This window comes from Loxodonta africana, chromosome 11, assembly GCF_030014295.1.
Source record: "Loxodonta africana isolate mLoxAfr1 chromosome 11, mLoxAfr1.hap2, whole genome shotgun sequence".
Lineage (NCBI taxonomy): Eukaryota > Metazoa > Chordata > Mammalia > Proboscidea > Elephantidae > Loxodonta > Loxodonta africana.
Genome location: NC_087352.1, coordinates 38,171,026 through 38,191,278, shown reverse-complemented (window position 1 = coordinate 38,191,278; position 20,253 = coordinate 38,171,026). Strand labels below are relative to the sequence as shown.

Genomic DNA, 20,253 nt, shown 5'->3' with positions numbered 1-20,253 from the left:
CTGCTCCGGTTGCCTGAATGCATTTTCAAGCAACTCCAAAGTAAAGGTCTTCTTCTGGACTTTGCTATAGCTGAGAAGTATAAGGGCCCAGGGGAGAGTGGTTCAGTGGTAGAGTTCTCTCCTTGCCCGTGGGAGACCCTGGTTCCATTTGGCCGAAGCAGGTCATGTGCAGCCACCACCCGTCTGTCAGTGGGGGCTTGTATGTTGCTACCATGCTGGACAGGTTTCATTTCAACAGAGCATTCAGACTAAGACGGTCTAGGAAAAAAGCCCTGGCAATCGATCTATGTCTGAAAATCAGTCAGTGAAAACCCTATGGATCACAACTGTCCAATCTGCAACCAATCACGGGGCTAGCACCGGACCAGGGCGGCGTTTCGTTCAGTTGTGCATGGGGTCACCATGAGTCGGGGTTGACTCACGGCAGTTAATAACAACATTAAGCATCAAGGACTGGGTGTTCTCATAGGGCACAAAAGCAGGTGGAAGAAGACGAGGCAGGTGCATGCATGGAGATAGACAAACAGGAGCCATCACTCCCGTTAAACCCCCAGCAGGAACTGTTGCCTGCACAGGAATTAAACTTTATCAGCCATTCAATTTGTTGAATGTAATGATGAATATAAACCCAGTACTGTAACGTTTTAGAGTTGTTTTTTGATTTCTCTCTTTGCAATTTTTGATTACAGAGCTTTACCCCAAAGCCTGAGTATTGGATCCATGGTGAGATGTACTCTCCAGCATGTTCTTCCCTGAACTTGGAAATGGAAAGCAAGCCAATAAAAACTACTTGGCACAGGTGCTGGTCCTATTCCACTCTTGGATTCCCATTAATTTCACCCTTGAGGCGTGCAGTGGCCATAACCTTGCTTTCTACAAGCCTTAAAAGACTCATCGTCTGCCTTCTCTATTTACTATTTTATTTCATTATGAGTGAGATTTCTAAGCCCCTCAAATGTTTGTTTCATCAGTTGACTATTTCTTACAGGGACTATTTAATATCATTTCCCTCTTTTTAAATGAAAAACTGTGAAAAAGTAACATTTTACCAAACTCTTATTCACACACACAGAGATAAGTAAAAAGGAAAATTTCTGACCTATTTCTGAGCTTGCTAGAATGGGCCAGAAGAGAGTGTTTATGGCTTCATTCTTTAAACATTAGATTTGAAACAATATTTTTCCATGCGACTTAAAAAAAAAAATCAAAGAGATAGCGCTGCATATAATGGGCAAAAGCGAAAGAAGGAAAAAGCAAACTGGCATGTATTGATGACCCTCATAAAGCAGAATAAGAAAGAATCCTTCACCATGGCCTTTTTTAACCCTTTTTTGGGATTTCCTTAGATAGGCAAAAGCCTTTTAGAACAAGTCTTTCCCTGTGTCACTCTGCACCTGTCACTAATATATAAAACCCAAAAGAATCTGTTCCCATCAAGTCGATTCCAACTCATAGCAACCTAACAGGACAGAGTAGAACTGCCCCATACAGTTTCCAAGGAGCAGCTGGTGGATTCGAACTGATGACCTTTTGGTTAGCAGCCGCAACTCTGAACCACTGTGCCACCAGGGCTTCACTAATAGATAAGGTAGTATCATTTTCATACATTTGTTTCCCTCCTTCTGACTTTGGGACAGGCAAAATAAAAGCTGAAATGGAAGTGTGCAAATTTCTTAAGACAGACTGTAAAATAAAGTATATAATATACCTAGCATCCTATATTTTTTGAAGCGCTAAATCAGCATCTTAAAGGAAACCAAGCCATGAATTGTAAACCATAATTAATTGCATTAGTTTGCCAATCAATATCATGCGTTGGGTTAATTTGAGAGGTTTTTTTTTTGTTTTGTTTTGTTAGCTTTTTTGTTTTTAAATGAAAGTTACCTTCCAACCCAGGTTATGCTAAAGCCAAAGCCGTCTATTTTCTATATAATTTTCCAAAACAGTTATCCTGAATGCTACTCCACCCATCTCTTACTCACTTGAAGTTAAGTTCAAATTCCTCTTTTTCAAGGAATCTATCCTTAATTTCTCAGTTGAAAGTAAATTCTATTCTCTGAACTACAATAACACATAACTTGTTGCATTAAATTATAATCTGCTACATGCAACTTTTATTGCCCTTAATATTCTGCATGACATTTAGAGCTAAGATCTATGCCCTCCTGTCCTCCAAATCACCTGAACATTACTCCAGTAAAGACTTGACGAGTGAATCCACAGAGAGGTGAATTCCATTCGCACAAATCAGCACACTCCTTTACACCAGCCAGATCGGAACTACTTCCCTCTTTCCAGTTTTAAGTCAAATTCAAATCTGGCATCACCTCAACATTAGAAAAGAGGCAAGTGGCAAGAGAAAAGTGAATGCCAGTGGTGATTATAGTCAGAACACAGGCCAGCATGGCCTTTAGAATTTCCTTCCACCATGGGATTTCTTGGCACTGCAGGGACAATACTGAAGGAGCCTCTTTTGCTTCCCAGCCCCACTAACAAATGTGAGAGAATGCATGAGCACTTTAGCTGCTGTGTCAATGCCAGTAGCCTGAACAGAGGACACTTTGGTCATGAACGAGGTAGAAGGGAAGGATTCTAACAATAAGAGTGGCTACCACCCAGGGAGGAAACCCTAGTGGCATAGTAGTTAAGGGCTACGGCTGCTAATCAAAAGGTCGGCAGTTTGACTCCACCAGGCACTCCCTGGACACTCTATGGGGCAGTTCTACTCTGTCCTATAGGGTTTGTAGGAGTCGGAATCGACTCAACAGCAACAAGTTTATGGGTTTACCACCGAGGGAAGGAGCTCTGGTGGAGCAATGAGTAAGCATTCAGCTACTAGCCAAAAGCTTCTTGGTTCGAATTCATCAGCTTCTCTGCCAGAGAAAAGACCTGGTGATCTGCTCCCACAAAGATTACAGTCAAAGAAAACCCTATGGGGCAATTCTACTCTGTCACATGGGGTCGCTATGAGTCGGAATTGACTCAACGGCACCTAACAACAACTACCCAGGGACTCGTTGTACAGTCTAGGAGAGAATAAAATCCTTGAAGGGAGACAGTGAAAGGCAGCTCTGTACTCAAGTTGAAATAATGGACTGGAGCATGGGAGATCACAAAGTAAGAAAAATATGTGATGTGGCTAACACAACACACTCAGATGTGCAGAGTGAGAATCTATAATCTCCTCTGTAAACGTGAGCTAGAGAGTTAAATACATCTTCTGCTCACACATCAATAATTCTGCATATCCTCCATCTTTCTCTCCTTCCCTCATCCTGAGATTCTCTGAGTTTAAAAGTTCCTTCCAACTCTTCAAGACCCAGCACTATGTTTCCCTTCCTGAGCCTTTCCGATTCACACTGCTGAAATCATGCTCTCCTTCACCTCATTTCCAGCATTTCAGAAATAGGGACTGGGCTTGCCCTAGGGCTGTGACTTGGCAGCTCAGCCACCTTGGACAAGTCAGTTAACCACCCTGAACCTCAGTTTATTCAGCTGCATAATGGCATAACATTACCTACCTTATAGTGTCTCTTGAGTACTAAACAAGCTGGCTTCTGACTACCTCTTATACAGTAAACTAGTCGCCATGGAGTCACTCTGACTCATGGTGACCCCATGAGCGTTAGAGTAGAACTGAGCTCCATAGCGTTTTCAATGGCTGATAATTTTGAAAGTAGATTGCAGGACCATTCTTCTGAGGTGCTTCTGGGTGGACTCGAACTTCCAAGCTTTTGGTTAGCAGCTGAGTGCGCTAACCATTTGCACCACCCAGGGACTCCTCATACAGAATAAAAAAAACATACCCAATTGTCATCAAGTCGATTCCAACTCATAGTGAACCCTATAGAGGAGAACTGCCCCATATTGTTTCCAAGGCTGAAAATCTTTACAGAAGCAGGCTGTCACATCTTTCTCCCACGCCTACAGAATAGGCACCCAGTAAAGGTTAGGTAACACATACTTTGGGTAGGCCACCCCCTTGGGAGAAATTTCCATAAATATAACTTTAAGTGCTCTAACTCTATCCTGTGGGCTAAAGAAAGAATGGTCCACTGTGAATATATTCTTTTCTTGGCCAGTTCAACTCAGTGTAAACTTGCTGATAAAATTATTTCCAGAGTGACAGCTGCCTGAGATTAGACTTTCTAGAAACAAAAGTGAGAGGAAGCACAAGACATGGGCCCCAGCATGGTGGCATGAAATGAGCCTAGGCATTGTCATTAGAAAGAACAGGTCTGGGACAGGTGCGATGTTTGAGGTTTGGGAGAGGTCACCAGAGCTCTTTGCAGCTCAGAATAAAACAAGGTGTTATCAGCATCAAAGTGGGTGGTGGGGGTGATGTGAGATATGAGATAGCACATGGTTAGTTGTCAGTATAGAACAGAAATCAAGATATTTCCAGAGCACGTGGCTTAATTCTCAATCCCTTTGAAGCTCTTACAATCAGTTATACATATTAGGATTTTTGAGTTCCTAATCTCATTTTCTACTGTCAAATAGATCTTCCACTTTCCTTTTACCTTATACACAAATTCAATATTTATAAATCTTGGTATGTTTTTAATAAAGCACAAAGAGAGATTTTTATATATATTTAAGGTTAATTTTTAAATACAGAGAATAAATGATTCCTCCCAAATCTCAAAAGTGGGTTGAAAATGTTTTCAAATGCTCATGGACTTCTGACTTTCCAAAGCCATGGAGGCTAGATGAACTCTTGAAACTATTACACTGAGGTAATCTTTAAACCTTAAACCAAAAATATCCCCTAAAGTCTTCTTAAAACAAGCAAAAAAAAAAAAAAAAAAGACCGGGCTTGCTGGCGTGACAGAGACTAGAGAAACTCTGAGAGTATGACCCCCTGGACACCGTTTTAACTCAATAATGAAGTTACCCTTGAGGTTCACCCTCAGTCAAAGATTAGACAGGTCTATAGGTAAACAATAAGAGAAAAAAAAATTTAGCTTAACTGGTAAAAAATGTCTGCCTTGAGCAATATACTTTTTTAAGACCTATCGATATGGAATCAAATTGACAACAGCAACTAGAAAGATTAGACAGGAATCTGAACAGGCAGGGAGTTTATGTTAATGGATGAGCAAAAACTCAGAAAAGGAGATTGAGAATAGTTGCACAATTCAAAGAATATAATCAAGGTCACTGAATTGTACATGTAGAAACTGTTGGATTGGTATATGCTTTACTCCATATATTCACAATAACAACAACAAAAAAAAACAAATGAAATTTTTTAAATACTGGGTAGAACACTCCACTGAACCTTTATCTCAACCCATTCTTTAAAATATAAATGCACAACAGCAGCAAAGAACATTTTTAAGGATGCCACCAAGAAGAACTCAAATGACTAGGAGGGTCAGGGCCCCTTGCTGGGTGGGGGACTGACTGAAAACATCACCACTGTTTCTGAAAAAGCCAACGAGGCCGAGATCTCACCTTCCCTGCCCTCAAAAAATAGCAGGAGCAATCTGAATGATAAAAATAAGAAAATATTGCCTTTTTTTTTTTTTTCCATACATGATGCTAAGAATCCCATCTTGGTGTTGTACCCATAATTTAGTTCTCTACAATTTGTCTCACTCTCTATCCTGAGCTTTCAGAAGACATCAAGCCACCAGGTTTCAACTGGTTGCCTTCTGACAGAAATCAGAACATCTGATCTGGGCTCCACACTGCCAAGGCTGGCCATGCAGGGCAGAAAGGAGACCCATCTCGTTCTAACCTCAGTGGTTCTGGCCATCTGCTGAAGGACCACTATACATTAACACCCTTGCCAATTTACTCCTTTATTGCCATAGCTGATCAGAAGTGGACCATCCACTAAGAATTAGCAGATACATTCAACAGATGACTGCAAACAATAGCAAACAAAGACTTCAGTGGCAGCATGAATTCTTTATAAATGAGTGACAGATGAAAAACAGATTTTGTTAACTGACACTCTGTAAGCCCCAATCAGAGTCACGAAATCAACCCTGAGTTCAGCTACACCTGAAGAGAAAGGGAACCCTAATAAAGGGAATTTTTTCTCACCTTCTACCATTTGATATTACTTATAGTTAATACTATAAATTGTTCTTTTAGGATGCAGATGCCTCAAAAGAAAGCATCCTATCAGATGTCATGGCATGTCCCCTGTTGGATGTTCACAGGGTTTAAGTTGAATGACCCCTGACAAAAAACATACAGTTCTAAAATATTTCCTCCCCTAGGATGTAACCGACATTGGAAAATTTCTTCACTAGTCACTTCGTATCAAAAGCATAAGAAATAATAATACTAGCAATAATAATACGTACCTTTCTCTATCATGGGTCAAATTCTTTAAAAATATTATCTCTAAAGCACTCAACAAAGAGAAAGGTATTATTACCCCAATTAACTGTTCAGGAACCTGAGGTTCCAAAGGATGGAGCAACTAACAAAGGTTATATAGAATGCAATGAATATAAAACTCAGGTTCTTTCCAATCTACGAAACCCATCTCATGTGGCTATTGATAGAATGATTAACATGCTAAGCACCAAGCCAAAAGTCACTGTTAGGTACAGCAGAAAACCCTCCAAGACATCTTCAAATTCTTCCCAACACGACAGTTAATAACTTCTAGAATCCTCTCTAGCTGAACTTGGATGAGGCAAAAGAGGGAGCGAGTATTGCGATCCTGCCCAGAATTCACCAATAATTCCAGATCTGGCACCATAGAAAGGACTTTGAACATCCAGACACTGAAGTTAGCACTGAGTGCCCAGCGAAAGGGAATGGTGTAACATCACCAGGATAAAGCACCAACTGGGAGGTACCAGGCTCCTGAACCCAAACATTGCCACCATCAGTTACATCTAGGCTCACGTCACCATTCAGACAATATAAAACCTGCACTTTCTCCCATTACTTTCAAATTTCTGAGATGCTTCTACTCAGAAATGAGAGCATCATAAGAAAAATGAGATCAATTTGCATTATTATTTCTTTAAAACAATAAAATCATAAAATCTATAAATAGAACTAGAAAATGCTACAAAAATATGATCAAGCTTATTGTAGCTTCTACTTGAGCTTTCAACTTGAGGGCAACTGGTTTAGGTTTTTCTTTCTTTTGATTTTTACTTGGGTTTTATGGAATCAAATGTCATAGGTGGGGGAAAAGGAAAATGAAACTTGTCCTTACCTGACTGAACCACTCGTATTACCTTTTCCCAAGGTCCAGATGGAAATGTGTAAAGAAAACAGGAATAGAAACCAACATCAGCTTCAGAGGCATTGTAAAAGGACAGGGCCATATGATTGGGACCCATGGTTGAATTTAAGAAGTAGACTCTATCAGCATAGCGTTCTCTTATGATGGCACCATAAGTAGGGTTGAAAATCGCCATGGACTCTTTCTTTGTTGTATTGATCTTGAACCATTCCATTTGGGTTAAGGAGTCCATTGACAGATACGCACATTCTAGAGTCATATTCTCGGCCAATTTAATAGCTGTGTCCCAAAATATCTCTTCACACAGAGCTGGAATATACAACGTCATATTAATTCAATTAGACTTAAGGAGTGAAATACCAAACAAATATCTTAAGCTTTCTAGAACCTAGAAAGATAGTCAACTGAGATAATAATAAAAGAATAACAATTTCTATCTTAGTCTAAAAAGGTTTCCATCACTGACAATCGGCATTTGTAACTTTTAGTTTTTCTAAACAAGTGAGAAATTACCTAAGCCAATTAAAGAGCTTTACAAATTGTGAACATGTTACACTATAAGGCCAGCAAAAGAGTAAATTTTTAAAATGAAGACATAAGATTATTTTTACCTTTGTATACATGAAGAATAGCAAACAGGAAAGTTAAATAACCCATCTCTGGAAACCTTTTGGGAGGCTGGTCTATAAAAAAAATAATTTTTATGATGGTATGCGAAGCACCATTTCCTTCCTCTCAGATTGTATCAGCAGTGTCTTCTTTTTCTGAAGAGTGAGCACAGGAAAAGGATTTCAGCTTCAAAGGCACATTTGCTCTCATACACGGATGGGTAGATTCGAATTACTTTTCTCTCAGGGAAATAGCTTATTTCCAAGCTTTTATTTCCTACAAAGTTTCATTCATTCAACAAACATTTACTGAGTGCACACTCCCGGCAATGAAGATACAGCAATCAATTAAGAAAAAAAAAATCTCTTGCCCTCATGGAACTTACATTCCAGTGGGAAGAGACAGAAACTAAAATAAAGAATTAAAAAATATAGTATGTTAAAGGTCATAAGTGCTATGAGGAAAAATAAAACAGGAACATGGGGACAGGGAATGGGGTGTGGTATTAGTGCTCTTTTTAGAGAGGAAGTCCTCATGGAGAGATGAGATTGGAGCAAAGACCTCAAGGGCATAGGGGGGTGAGTCTTGTGACTTTTGGGAAGGGGGTATGGGCAGGGTGAGACGGGGCTCAGCCCAGAGCTGCTGGCCCATGAGGAGAGGCCTTCCCTTCACCTCTACCTCCTCACTTACCTCTGGCATTTGTTTTGATGGTGATGTACAGACCACTGGAGGCCCCCTAGATACTACAGTATGGTGACTAAGGGTATAAACAAGTCAATCCTCAGGTTTTTCTACTTTTTATCTTGAAATAACGATAGACTCACAGGAAGTCACAAAGATAGTACAGAGAGGTCCCATGTTGTGGCTCTCTTCCAATTTCCCCAGTGGTCATGTCTTAAATAATCTAGTACAATATCCAAACGTGGCTGGTTTTTTAGGTCCATCACTGCTCCCTTCCCCCACTTGTTACGTAACAGTTTAATTCTTACAAACTTGTTAGGAACATATTAATGTGACAGTATAAAAATATGTTTGTACCTCTATAACAAGAGGGATTGTATGAATGGATTTGGTCCATGAGCAGAGGGTCAGAATAAAATGTGGGTAAAAATTAGGAAAAGGGGGAGCAAGACCACTAAAGACGATTTTGCCTTCTGTCAACACTGAGCTTCACACGTGTTTCAATCCAGAAGTTTATTGGTAGGTGTCAGCCACTCGATATCAGCATGCAGCAAGGTAGCAGGTGGCCAGGTGCAGGGCAAGATCTCCAGGTAGTTGGGAGAGCAAGTGAACAAATCCAGAGATGATCTGGGAACTTTTCAAAGCTGTTGTCACTAGAGTAATTGAGGAGAGATAGGGCAGAAAATGGCTGGAGATTTGGGTTACAAAGACAGATCAGGTGAGACTCTGTTCACACTTATAGACTTGCTGACTCTAAGAGCAACTGAAAGTTACTGGCTGTAGACACCAGAATGATAGAATCTGATTTAAATTCTTAGAAAGATAACTGAACTTAACCCATTTCCCTTCCTTATTTCTAACAGAAACCTGACTTTGAGAATCCACTCCTTCTCATACACCATAGGGATATTACAATCAATCAAGCCATCCCCATGACAGCTATTATTGATTGGGGGAAGGAAGCAATATCCATGGCACAAGTTGACACCATAAGAGTGAATTAGTCATATTCCATGCCAAAAAAGTTTTCCTGCCCTTCCTTCACTTTTCTTTCATTCTCTCTTCCTCTCTCTCTCTCTATATATGTATACAATAAAGAATGTTGCCCCAGTTACTACAGGCAGACATCCTGAAGCAAATTGGCCTGAGGACTGAGATGACTCATGGGGAATCACAGAAAGGGGTAGAAAAAAACCTCGGGCCTCCGATGGCATCATTGAGCTATTGAATCCACCAACACTGGAGTCTGAGCTTCTTGTGTGAGGTGATAAATTTACTTGTACTATAAGCCAGTCAGAAAACCAGTTTCTGTTACCTGTATCCACATACGCACTACCTGGTTCAATCATTCTGGCTACTGTATGAAAACTAATTTGGACAGGAACAAGAAGGGATAACAAACTATTAGGACACTATTTCCATAATCTGAGCAAAGGTATGACGGTGGCTTGAACTAGGATGATTCCCACGGAGTTGAGGAGAAAGGAACTGACTGCCAGGACATTATCTACCATCATATAGAGATATACCAGTAATAGGTATCCTTAACCCCATGTTTCCCAGACATGATCTAGTCAGGAAAATAAAGCCTATACCCAGCAATTCAGTAAAAATAAAAAATAAACTGTTGCCATCGAGTCGATTCTGACTCATAGCAACCCTATAGGACAGAGTAGAACTGCCCCCAAAGAGTTTTCAAGGAGCGCCTGGTGGATTCGAACTGCTGACCTTTTGGTTAGCAGCAGTAGCACTTAACCACTACGCCACCAGTGATTCAGTAGAGGATAATTCACAAGAGGAACTACCAGAAAGGGTAATGGAAGAGCTAACAAGCCAAAAGGGATGGGGAGGTGACTCAGAGAGGAGCACTAGAGGAAAGCATGTCGGCCCTTAGGGCTAGAAGGCCCAGGACTGCTCGGGATGGAGGCTGCCTGGATGAAGCTGAATATATAAAGAACACTTACAACTCACCAACAAAAAGACAGATAACTCAATTAAAAAATTGTCAAAAGATTTGAATAGACATTTTTCCAAAGAAGATACACAAATGGCAAGATATACTACATCATTAGTTATTAGGGAAAATACAGTCCTAGTATTACAGTAGTAGCAAGATTTACCAAATTAGACACCAAAAAAACCAGACCCAGTGCTGTCCAGTCGATTCTAACTCATAGCGACCCTATAGGACAGAGTAGAACTGCACCATAGGGTTTCCAAGGAGCGCCTGGCAGATTTGAACTGCTGACCCTTTGGTTAGCAGCCGTAGCACTTAACCACTACTCCACCAGGGTTTCCAAATTAGACACAGGAAAAAATAAAAATAATAATAAAGCACTAAGTTCCTAAAGGCTTTGCCTTGGCATTACTTCTTTGGAACTGTATAAACGTATAGAATTATATAGACACATGATTTCTTAACATCACCCAAACCAAAACCCACTGCTATCGAGTCAATTCTGACTCTTAATGTCACATACATCCCTGATGCAGATTTTCAAAGAGATCTTTACTATGCTTTATACCGTGTAACTAAAACTCAACCAGAAATGGATCAATGGCTTACATATAAGAGCTAAAACCCTAAAACTCTTAGAAGAAAACATAGAGGTAAAGCTTCAGGACCTTGTTTTTGACAGTGGATTCTTAGATATGACTCCAAAAGCAGGAGTAACAAATATATGTATAAAACCAGAAGAACTGGATGGTGTCTGGCAACCATTACTAAACATTCTGATCAAAGATTCTATAGAATAATCTTGCTCAAAAGGGGAAAAATGTAGAACAGAATTTCAAATTCTCATAGAATCCAGACTTTCTGGAGCCAAGGGCGTCAATGAACACCCGAAACAATTGCCCTGAGATAATCTTTAAACCTTTTAAACCAAAAATATCCCCTGAAGTCTTCTTAAAACCAAACAATACTTCACCTTAACTACTAAAGTATGTCTGCCTTGAGCATTGTGCTCCTTCAAGGTCTATCTATATGGGATCAAATTGAAAACAGCAACTTGAAAGATTACGAAGGAAACTTAGGGACAGTTAATTTTTGTTAATGAGGGAGGAACAACTCAGAAAAGGAGGGTGAAAATGGTTGCACAACTCAGTGTAATCAATGTCATTGAATTGTACATGTAGAAACTATTGAATTGGTGTATGTTTTGCTGTGTATATTCTCAACAACAAAAAAATTATTTTATATATATACAGATACATATATACATACATACATACAATATTTTATGTATTTATAGATACACAGAGAGAGAGAGAGAGGGAAACCCTGGTGGCATAGTGGCTGAGAGCTCAGATGCTAACCAAAAAGGTAGGCAGTTCAAATCCACCAGGCGCTCCTTGAAAACTCTATGGGGCAGTTCTACTCTGTCCTATATGGTCGCTATGAGTCAAAATCGACCCGACAGCAATGAGTGTGGTTATATATATACATGTATATGAGTCCTGGTGGTGTGGTGGTTAAGAACTTGGCTGCTAACCAAAAGGTCCGCAGTTCGAATCTACCAGCTGCTCCTTGGAAACCTTGTGGGGCAGTTCTACTCTGTCCTATAGGGTCATTATGAGTTAGAATCAACTCGACAGAAACTCATTTGGTTTGGGTTTTATATATATATAAATTTCATAAAAATTAAAAACTTTTGTACGTCAAAGGACTTTATCAACAACCTAAATATTCATCAACAGATGAATGGATAAACAAATTGTGGTATATCCATACAATGAAATATTGTTCAGCCATAAAGAGGGATGAAGTTCTGATACATGCTACAATGTGGACGTACCTGAAAAACATCCTGCTAAGTGGATGAAGTCAGACACAAAAAGTCCCATAATATAAGATTTTTTTTAATATGAAATGTCCAGAATAGGTAAATCCATAAAGACAGAAAGCAGGTTTGTGGTTGCCAGGGGGTAGGGGAATGGAGAGTGACTGCTGAATGGGTACAGGGCTTTCTTCCAGTGCTATGACTATGTTCTGGAATTAGATATAAGGTGATTGCTGTACAACATTGTGAATGTACTAAATGCCACTGAACTGTACAGTTTAAAATGGTTAATTTTATGCTATATAAATTTCACCTCAGTAATTAGCGCTAGTGAGTAGCAAGAGCCCAAACACCCCAGGTGTTCGCAATTGCAGAGGCCACCTAATTTGCTGTGGGCCTTGTACTCATCGATATCACTTGATCCTCAACTACCCTGGTGGGCAGAAACAGACTGAGCCACACAGCACATCCCGAGAGCCCAGTGGCACAGTCCTTGTCACAAACACTATGCTAACAGCCGGAAATAAGTAACCCAAAAGACTATATAGTCCAGGTGTCAGATAAGTAGTTTATGATTAAAAAAAAAAAAAAAATCACTACCTTCCTAAACGAATGCCAGAACATACATTATGCACATGTATATGTGCCTGTGTGAGTTTTCAGGAAAAGAAAGCAGGTCAGAGCTGGGTGAAGTGAGGCAGAGATGCAGGTAGAGAGATATAAGGGACAAAGGAACACAGTAGGCATCTGCTGCAGTGTGCTGGGTATGGACCCTAAAGAAATTAGGTGTAATATAGCATCCTCCACTCTCAGTAGCTCCTACAACAAACCTTCTCCCCCTGGGATTAAGAGATCGGGTATGTGGAAGGATCATTGAAAAAGGGGTACTAACTGACAATACTGTTTTGTAACTCCTTCATGCCCAAGGTAGCCAAAGTAGACTTAGTTAAGAGACAAAGAGAACATAAGCACCTACCCTCCAAGTGTCTAAAATCGAGAGGCTAAAGGTCAGAGGTTCAAATCAAAGGCAAGGAGAGACGTGTGGATAAAGGTAAAGTTCAGCTCTTACAACTTTCCAGAGGATGACCCCTATTTATCAACATCTGACCAAAGACAAATAAATCCTGCACTTGAGCTATTTTTGTTGCATAGGCAGCCATTTTTTGCATGATTTATGAAGGGATTTTGGCTTCAGGTTTTTTCTAATAGAGCTGTCTATATGAAAGAGCTTTATCCTCAAGGAAGTCATTAATCAAAATAGTACTGAATTTCTCTACTACCGAGCTAACCACATGAGTTCCTCTTAAAAGCCTGCCTCTGACGGCAGACTCTTGATGACCCAGGCTAGGTGATGCTCTTCAGATACGCTGTCTTCTTTCTGTTAGGCTGGCCACATGGACAGGAGATTCGCTCTTCTCAGTTGCATTGCTATCTTTCTGCTTTCTGTACTGTCTCTATCCTTTCTGAACATTGGGAAAATTCTAGTCTCTACTACATCATTCCAACCCCACCATCCCCAGCTCACATGCGAAACTCCTCACATGGACAATGGTGAGGCTATCCCTGTTCTGATGCCATCCCACAGTTGTTTGGACAACTACTGACATGTGTGGAACATGCTGGGAAGAAGGGGACTGCAAACCAGAAAGCCTGTGCTGCGTTCTGACAACAATTGACTAGGGCTGGGGAAGATGACGGTGTGAAGTCCTTTGTTCCTCCCCTTCTTGTCAGATGCAAGAGCTTGACATCTTCTGCCGGGACACCCTAGCTGTTAAGAGGCTCACGGTTCCAGCAAGACTTCCACAGGACTGTAACACCTAGGTTTCTGCTCCCTGCCTCAAAGAATCTCCTGAAGAGAGTATTTCCAGTGAGGGATACGGGGTTTCTCCCAGTCTGGAATACCTAGAACTTTGGCAAGTCATGGATCTGCACCAGGGGTTAAACTACCCACCTCCACTCAGGGTAGGGGCTTCTGTTTGGGTTCAGCCAGGAACCTCTAGTACTAGGGGTTGGCAAACTAGGGTCCGTGGGCCAAATCGAGCCCACTGCCTAATTTTGTAAATGAAGTTAGTTGCTAGCCACACTCATTTGTTTACGTATCATGTGTAACTGTTTTCACCGTATGAAGTTGAGTAGTTGTGACCTATAATGTATGGCCTACACAATGTAAAATATTTACTATCTGGCCCTTTACATATAAAGTTTGCCAGCCCTCATTGATAATAAGTCTGTAGATAGTATTTATATTTAAGCTCAGTCTTTCTTATGAGAGGAAGGTTAAGCCTGGTAACTCAGACACGGCTCAAATCAGCTTAATTTTATTATTCTCAAGAAGTAAACTGTCAGACCTATTATAAATGCAATTCTAAGAACAGACTGAGCAAAAAGTACTTAAGCTACACCCTTTTACTAAACTATGCCCATCATTAAACTTATAGGTTTATGGAGCATCAACCATTCAACTAATTACAGCTTTCCCCCATAGCTCTCTTTCCCTGCGATCTCACCGGTCATAGGGTTTTACTGTCAGCCCCACCCTTTCACTCACTACTAATTTAAAATGTATGAGCTTGGCCACCTCCAACCTTTTTTTCTAAGTAGGTTACTGACCTTCAGAGGTGAGAGGCTGCTTGCTCTAATTCTCTTTCCCAGTCTGTTTCTTAGTTACAGGCTTCCTGTTTGTGTTGGCCTCTTCGCCTCCCCTTTGGTCATGAGCAGTGTCCCTGCTGTCCTACTCCCTTGTTGGCATGCAGGATCCAAAGGAGGCTCTGAGCTTGTCCAGCACAGCTTCTTCAGGTAGTTGCTGAAGGAGAAGCGTTAATATTTCATGGAGCAATGTTTTTTGAAGGATCAACACCAGTCAAGAAGCACACCAGCTTCTGCAGGCATCTTTTCCATTTCAGCCACTCAGACGCACGTCACACTCAGATACAGCTCTGTCCCTCTTGTTATCCCCTGAGTTTCTACAACTTGAAAGGATGTTTCTCAGCCTCTGTTGTAACGTTAAATGAAAACTACACACGAAACACTTGAAGCTGGCTTCTTTGCCTTTTCTTCCCTTTTTTTTTTTTCTTGTGCCAATCAAAGCACTCTTATTCAGAACCCTCTTAAGTTCAGGAAGTTTTCTTATCTCTGACCATATCTACAAGTTTCGGTCCTACCTTCTACGTGCCTCTTTTTCTTTTTTTGGCCTCGCATTCTCTGACAGAAACAGCACATAAATTTGTGTGTATCTCCACATGTTAGCAGCTTCTGCAGAGTAGAAACCGTTTGCACTGGAACTAACCTAAAGATTGGCGTTTTGAACCCACCTAGCAGCACCACGGAAGAAAGGCCAGGCACTCTCCTGTAAAGGTTACAGCCAAGAAAACCTTATGGAACAGTTCTACTCTGTAACACACGGGGTTGCCATGAGTCAGAATTGACTTGATGGCTAGGGGTTTGGTTTGGAATTTGGAGTCTTAGAAATGCAATCATTTCTATGCTATACCAGAGGACAGCAAAGTTAGTTTTATTTATATATTAGGTTGTGGAGGTTCATTATCCCTTTGATATATGAGGTTGTAGAGGTTGAACGGCCATGAGGGATGGTGGTAGAGGTTAGAGCTCATGCAATTCATAGAAATACTGAGAAGGAAGGACTGCATTTGACTGTCAAGGTGGCACTTGCCTGGGCTACCTGACCTGCATACTTGGTGATGCCATCACAGGTGCAGAGAAGATCTCTCCTGCTGGACTACATTATGTCTGGAAGCAAGGACCAAGAAAATTAAATGTTGTCTGCCCTTACACAAACACCTACCAAAAAAAAAAACCAAACCTGTTGCCGTTGAGTCGATTCCAACTCATAGTGGCCCTATAAGACAGAGTAGAACTACTCTATGGGCTTTCCAAGGCTGTAAATCTGTGGAAGCAGACTGCCATGGGGCAGCTGGGGGGTTCGAACCACCAACCTTTCGGTTAGCAGCCAAGCTCTTAGCCATTGTGCTACCAGGACTCTCATGTCTGCTGAGTGTTTATTACATGCCAGAAGTGGCTTTCTAGAACACCTGTCTGACTCATGTCACCCCTCCCATGTGTACTGGCTGCCTCAGTGTCCTCAGCAAATGTCCAAGCCTCTCACTGACTACCAAGCCCGTCACGACCTGCTCTCTGCCTTCTTTCCAGTCTCGTGTCTTATAACTCTTCTGCTCATACCCACCCTACACCCCAGTCACACCTGCCATCTTAAAACTTGAGGAAGAGCTCTGATACGGCAGGCTCTTTGCACATGAAGTTACCTTTGCCTGAACTTCTCTTACTTGTCTCCTCCTGCCCAGGAGGGCTCAGCTCAGGCACACTCCCTAAGTCCCCCAAGGCTGGGTTAGATGTCACACCCGGAGAACCCCAAATAAATCCTCACTGAAAAGTTGATCATATGTGATTGTAATTGCCCATTTATTTGATGCATCTCTTATTATAGCCTAATAAACCTCTCAAAAAAAAAAAAAAAAATCCAAACCCAGTGCTATCAAGTCGATTCTGGCTCATAGCAACCCTATAGGAAAGAGTAGAAAAACCCAATAGGGTTTCCAAAGCTGTAATCTTTACAGAAGCAGACTGCCAGATCTTTTTTACATAGAGTGGCTGGTGGGTTTGAACCACAGACATTTTGGTTAGCAGCCGAGCACTTAACCACTGCACCACCAGGGCTCCTTAATAAAACCTTCAGGCAGGAATAAAGTCTTGCTCAATCACTGATCTGTCCCCACAGCTTGGGATGGTGCCTGGCACATAGTGGGTGCTGGTCAATATTTGCTGAATGAAGATGAAGCAATGAATTCCATCTGTTAGGTTTCACATGACGTATTCAGTATACCAACCACAGTTCAGATTCCATCCTGTGTCCAACGTGTACTTTTTGTCTCATCTTTCTATCCCCCTACTGATTAAGACATAAGATTAAGAATCAAATACACATTGATTTTGCAGGACAAACCCAAAGACAAACTGTCCTGATTTAGACCAACTCTTCCTCATACTGACTTAACAGACCCTGAATCAAACCTGAGGCATTGGCTGAAACAGTCCCTGGCTACACAGATTACTCACAACACACTGGACACCACAGCCTATTGCAATAGATGCTACTTACATCCTGGGATCTGGACTTGAAAGTTTGTGTTGCCTACTCCCTGATTCACAGAATCCACAATTACATAGGCTAGGTACTTTGCTCAAATTACTCTATTTTGTATAATCACTTCCTAACTCAATGTTTACACATAAATACACACATCATCATCATCATCATCCTCACTATCACCCATATCCCACAAAGAGGCTATTGTTATTATCAAGAGAGGTAGAACATTCACCGATTTTAATATTTCACCATAGGGGTCTGTCCCTTCTGGTTTCTTGAGCTTCTTCTTGGAGGCTCTTGAAATCTTGTAATATAAGAACCTAACAGCTTTCTATCTGCTCCCAGAGGGACACAGGCATTCTAATATCTTGGTCCATAATAGTTGGTTACTTTGGCTCTCTCCAACACGAAGCTATAAAATTTTACTTAGCAAATAAGGATAATGTTGACAGACTTTATAACCTATAATGAGTCACAAAATAAACCACAAAAACATCCTAAGACAAAAGGAACTTCCCTATGCCTCCAGAGAATAGTCATCCTAAATGTTCCAACCAGGAGAACAAAATGGAGGTGAAGACAAGGAAAATCGGTGAGGCTGAGTGAACATGTCCACCACTCACTGAGATGAACAAGATTCTTCCCTCCAATGTTTTCTCAGTGACACTCATCAAAAGCCTTTTCAGCAGTTTAAAAGTAAAAATATTCTTTAACATTACCACTTATTGACAGAAATAGGAAGCAGAGCAAAACTCACGACATTACTGGACACAGCATCGCATAGCTGCCTCTTTTCTCTAAGGTTGCCAGGGCACCAGCTCATTGTTCTTGCAAACGGTAAGTAAAGGGAAAGAATCAAGCATTTAACCTTTCTTTCCAGTACAAACTGCATTTCAAGGTGACCAAATGGTTAATGGGGACAAGATCCTCTTTATATAAGAATTTAGCTACAAAGTGGAAAAATATAATAATAGATTTTTACAAATCACAGTGTTGGAGCTCCTATTAAACCAATAAGGACCCTGGTAGCATAGTGGTTAAGCACTCAGCTACAAACCAAAAGTTTGGCAGTTCAAACCCACCGGCTGCTCCGTGGGAACAAGATGTAGCAATCTGCTTCCATAAATGTTACAGCCTTGGAAACACTATGGGAGAGTTCCACTCTGTCCTACAGTGTCGCTGTGAGTCAGAATCAAATCGACTCAATGACTGTGGGTGGGTTATTAAAACAATGGATCAAGACAACAATTGTCAATGGATGCTAAAACAAGTAGGTGAAATGTTAGTGGATACCTTTATAATGAAAGGAACTGCTGACTCACAATACCTGAATCCTCTGATGAACCTTAACATCCCTAAGAGTGGGGCAACCAGACATTAGGGGCCTCCTGATGTGATACAATAGGAAGAAAACAGCCCCACCTGTACAGTACTCTTACCAAAGTAATTGAACCCGACCCCAGCCAAGCCTCCAGAAAGAACTAATAGTTTATAGGAAATACACAGAATAGGGGTTACACAGAACAGAATAACTTTAAGGACACCATGAGGAAGCAATTAACTGAATACGGAAGGCAAGAGATGTCACGGGACAAATGTCTCAGGTTCTTAATAAACAAATGTCATTTATGATTAACAGATGACAATATCACTTTATCTAGTAAATGATAAAAAGGCATTTGATAATTTTAGATATACTGTCCTGATAAGAACTCATAGCAATTTTGCGATTTCCTTAACATGATAGATTAACATGATAGAAAATTGATTAGGAACTAACAGCAAACATCCTGATTAATGGTGAAACACTAGGAGCCTCAATTAAATTCCTAAATAAGACAAGTAGGACCACTAGCACTCCCTGTAATTAATATTGCTCTGAAATTTTAAATAATAGACTAAGAAAAAGAAATCAGAATTATAAATATTGCAGAATAATTTAAAATGTATTAATTTTTAGATGATCAGTTCAGCGAACACACGAGAACCAAATAAAAAAGGACAAGTGAAAACATTAAATAAGGTATCTAGCAAAATAACTTTATAAAACTCAATGGTTTTATTTTATGTCATTTCCAAAAGATCAGCAAAAAGGACACATACACACATATACATGCATATATGTATGTATATATATATATATACATATATATATATATGTATATATATATATATGTCTGCATATATACACATGGAGCTCTGGTGGCAAAGAGGTTAAGAGCTTGGCTGCTCAAAATGTTGGCAGTTCAAATCCACCAGCCACTCCTTGGAAACCCTATGGGGCAGTTCTACTCTGTTGTTTAGGGTCTCTATGAGTCAGAATCAACTCAACTACAATGGGTTACATATATACACATACATATGTATATACGCACATAGGTGCATGTGAATATTAGAAACGTACTCAAGAATTTGAGGGAATTATACAAAGAAATCTATTAAGTTCTACCAAAGCAATTAAAAAAAAAAAAAAAAAAACAATAAGTGGAGGTACATGCTAAGTTCCTCTATGACAATTTTGGGAAAATATACCTAAACTATTTAGAAATTTATATAAAATTTTATAATTTTTAGCTACACTTTCACGGGCTAATTAAAGAAAATTAGAACAAGTCCACGAGAGCCAAAGTACAACCTTGAGTATATCCCACCTGAATTTAGAGAACATCTCAAGAATAGATTTGACACATTAAACACTAATGACCAAAGTCCAGACGAGTTATGGAATGACATCAAGGATATCATACACGAAGAAAGCAAGAGGTCAGTAAAAAGACAGGAGAGAAAAAAATACCTAAATGGATGTCAGAAGAAACTTTGAAACTTGCTCT

General features: G+C 40.3%; 1 protein-coding gene across 1 annotated transcript in view; it reads right to left on the bottom strand.

The window, feature by feature from the left end:
- Positions 1 to 15,367, bottom strand: part of CD226 (CD226 molecule) — a 103,766-nt gene extending 88,399 nt beyond the window's left edge. Inside the window, exons 1-3 of the mRNA XM_064294413.1 lie at positions 14,908 to 15,367; positions 7,837 to 7,989; positions 7,196 to 7,534 (exon numbers count right to left, since the gene is read on the bottom strand). Coding sequence (XP_064150483.1) covers positions 7,196 to 7,534; positions 7,837 to 7,882 — 385 coding nt within the window. The 5' untranslated portion in view covers positions 7,883 to 7,989; positions 14,908 to 15,367. The remainder of the gene's footprint in view (positions 1 to 7,195; positions 7,535 to 7,836; positions 7,990 to 14,907) is intronic.
- Positions 15,368 to 20,253: the final 4,886 nt, after the last annotated feature.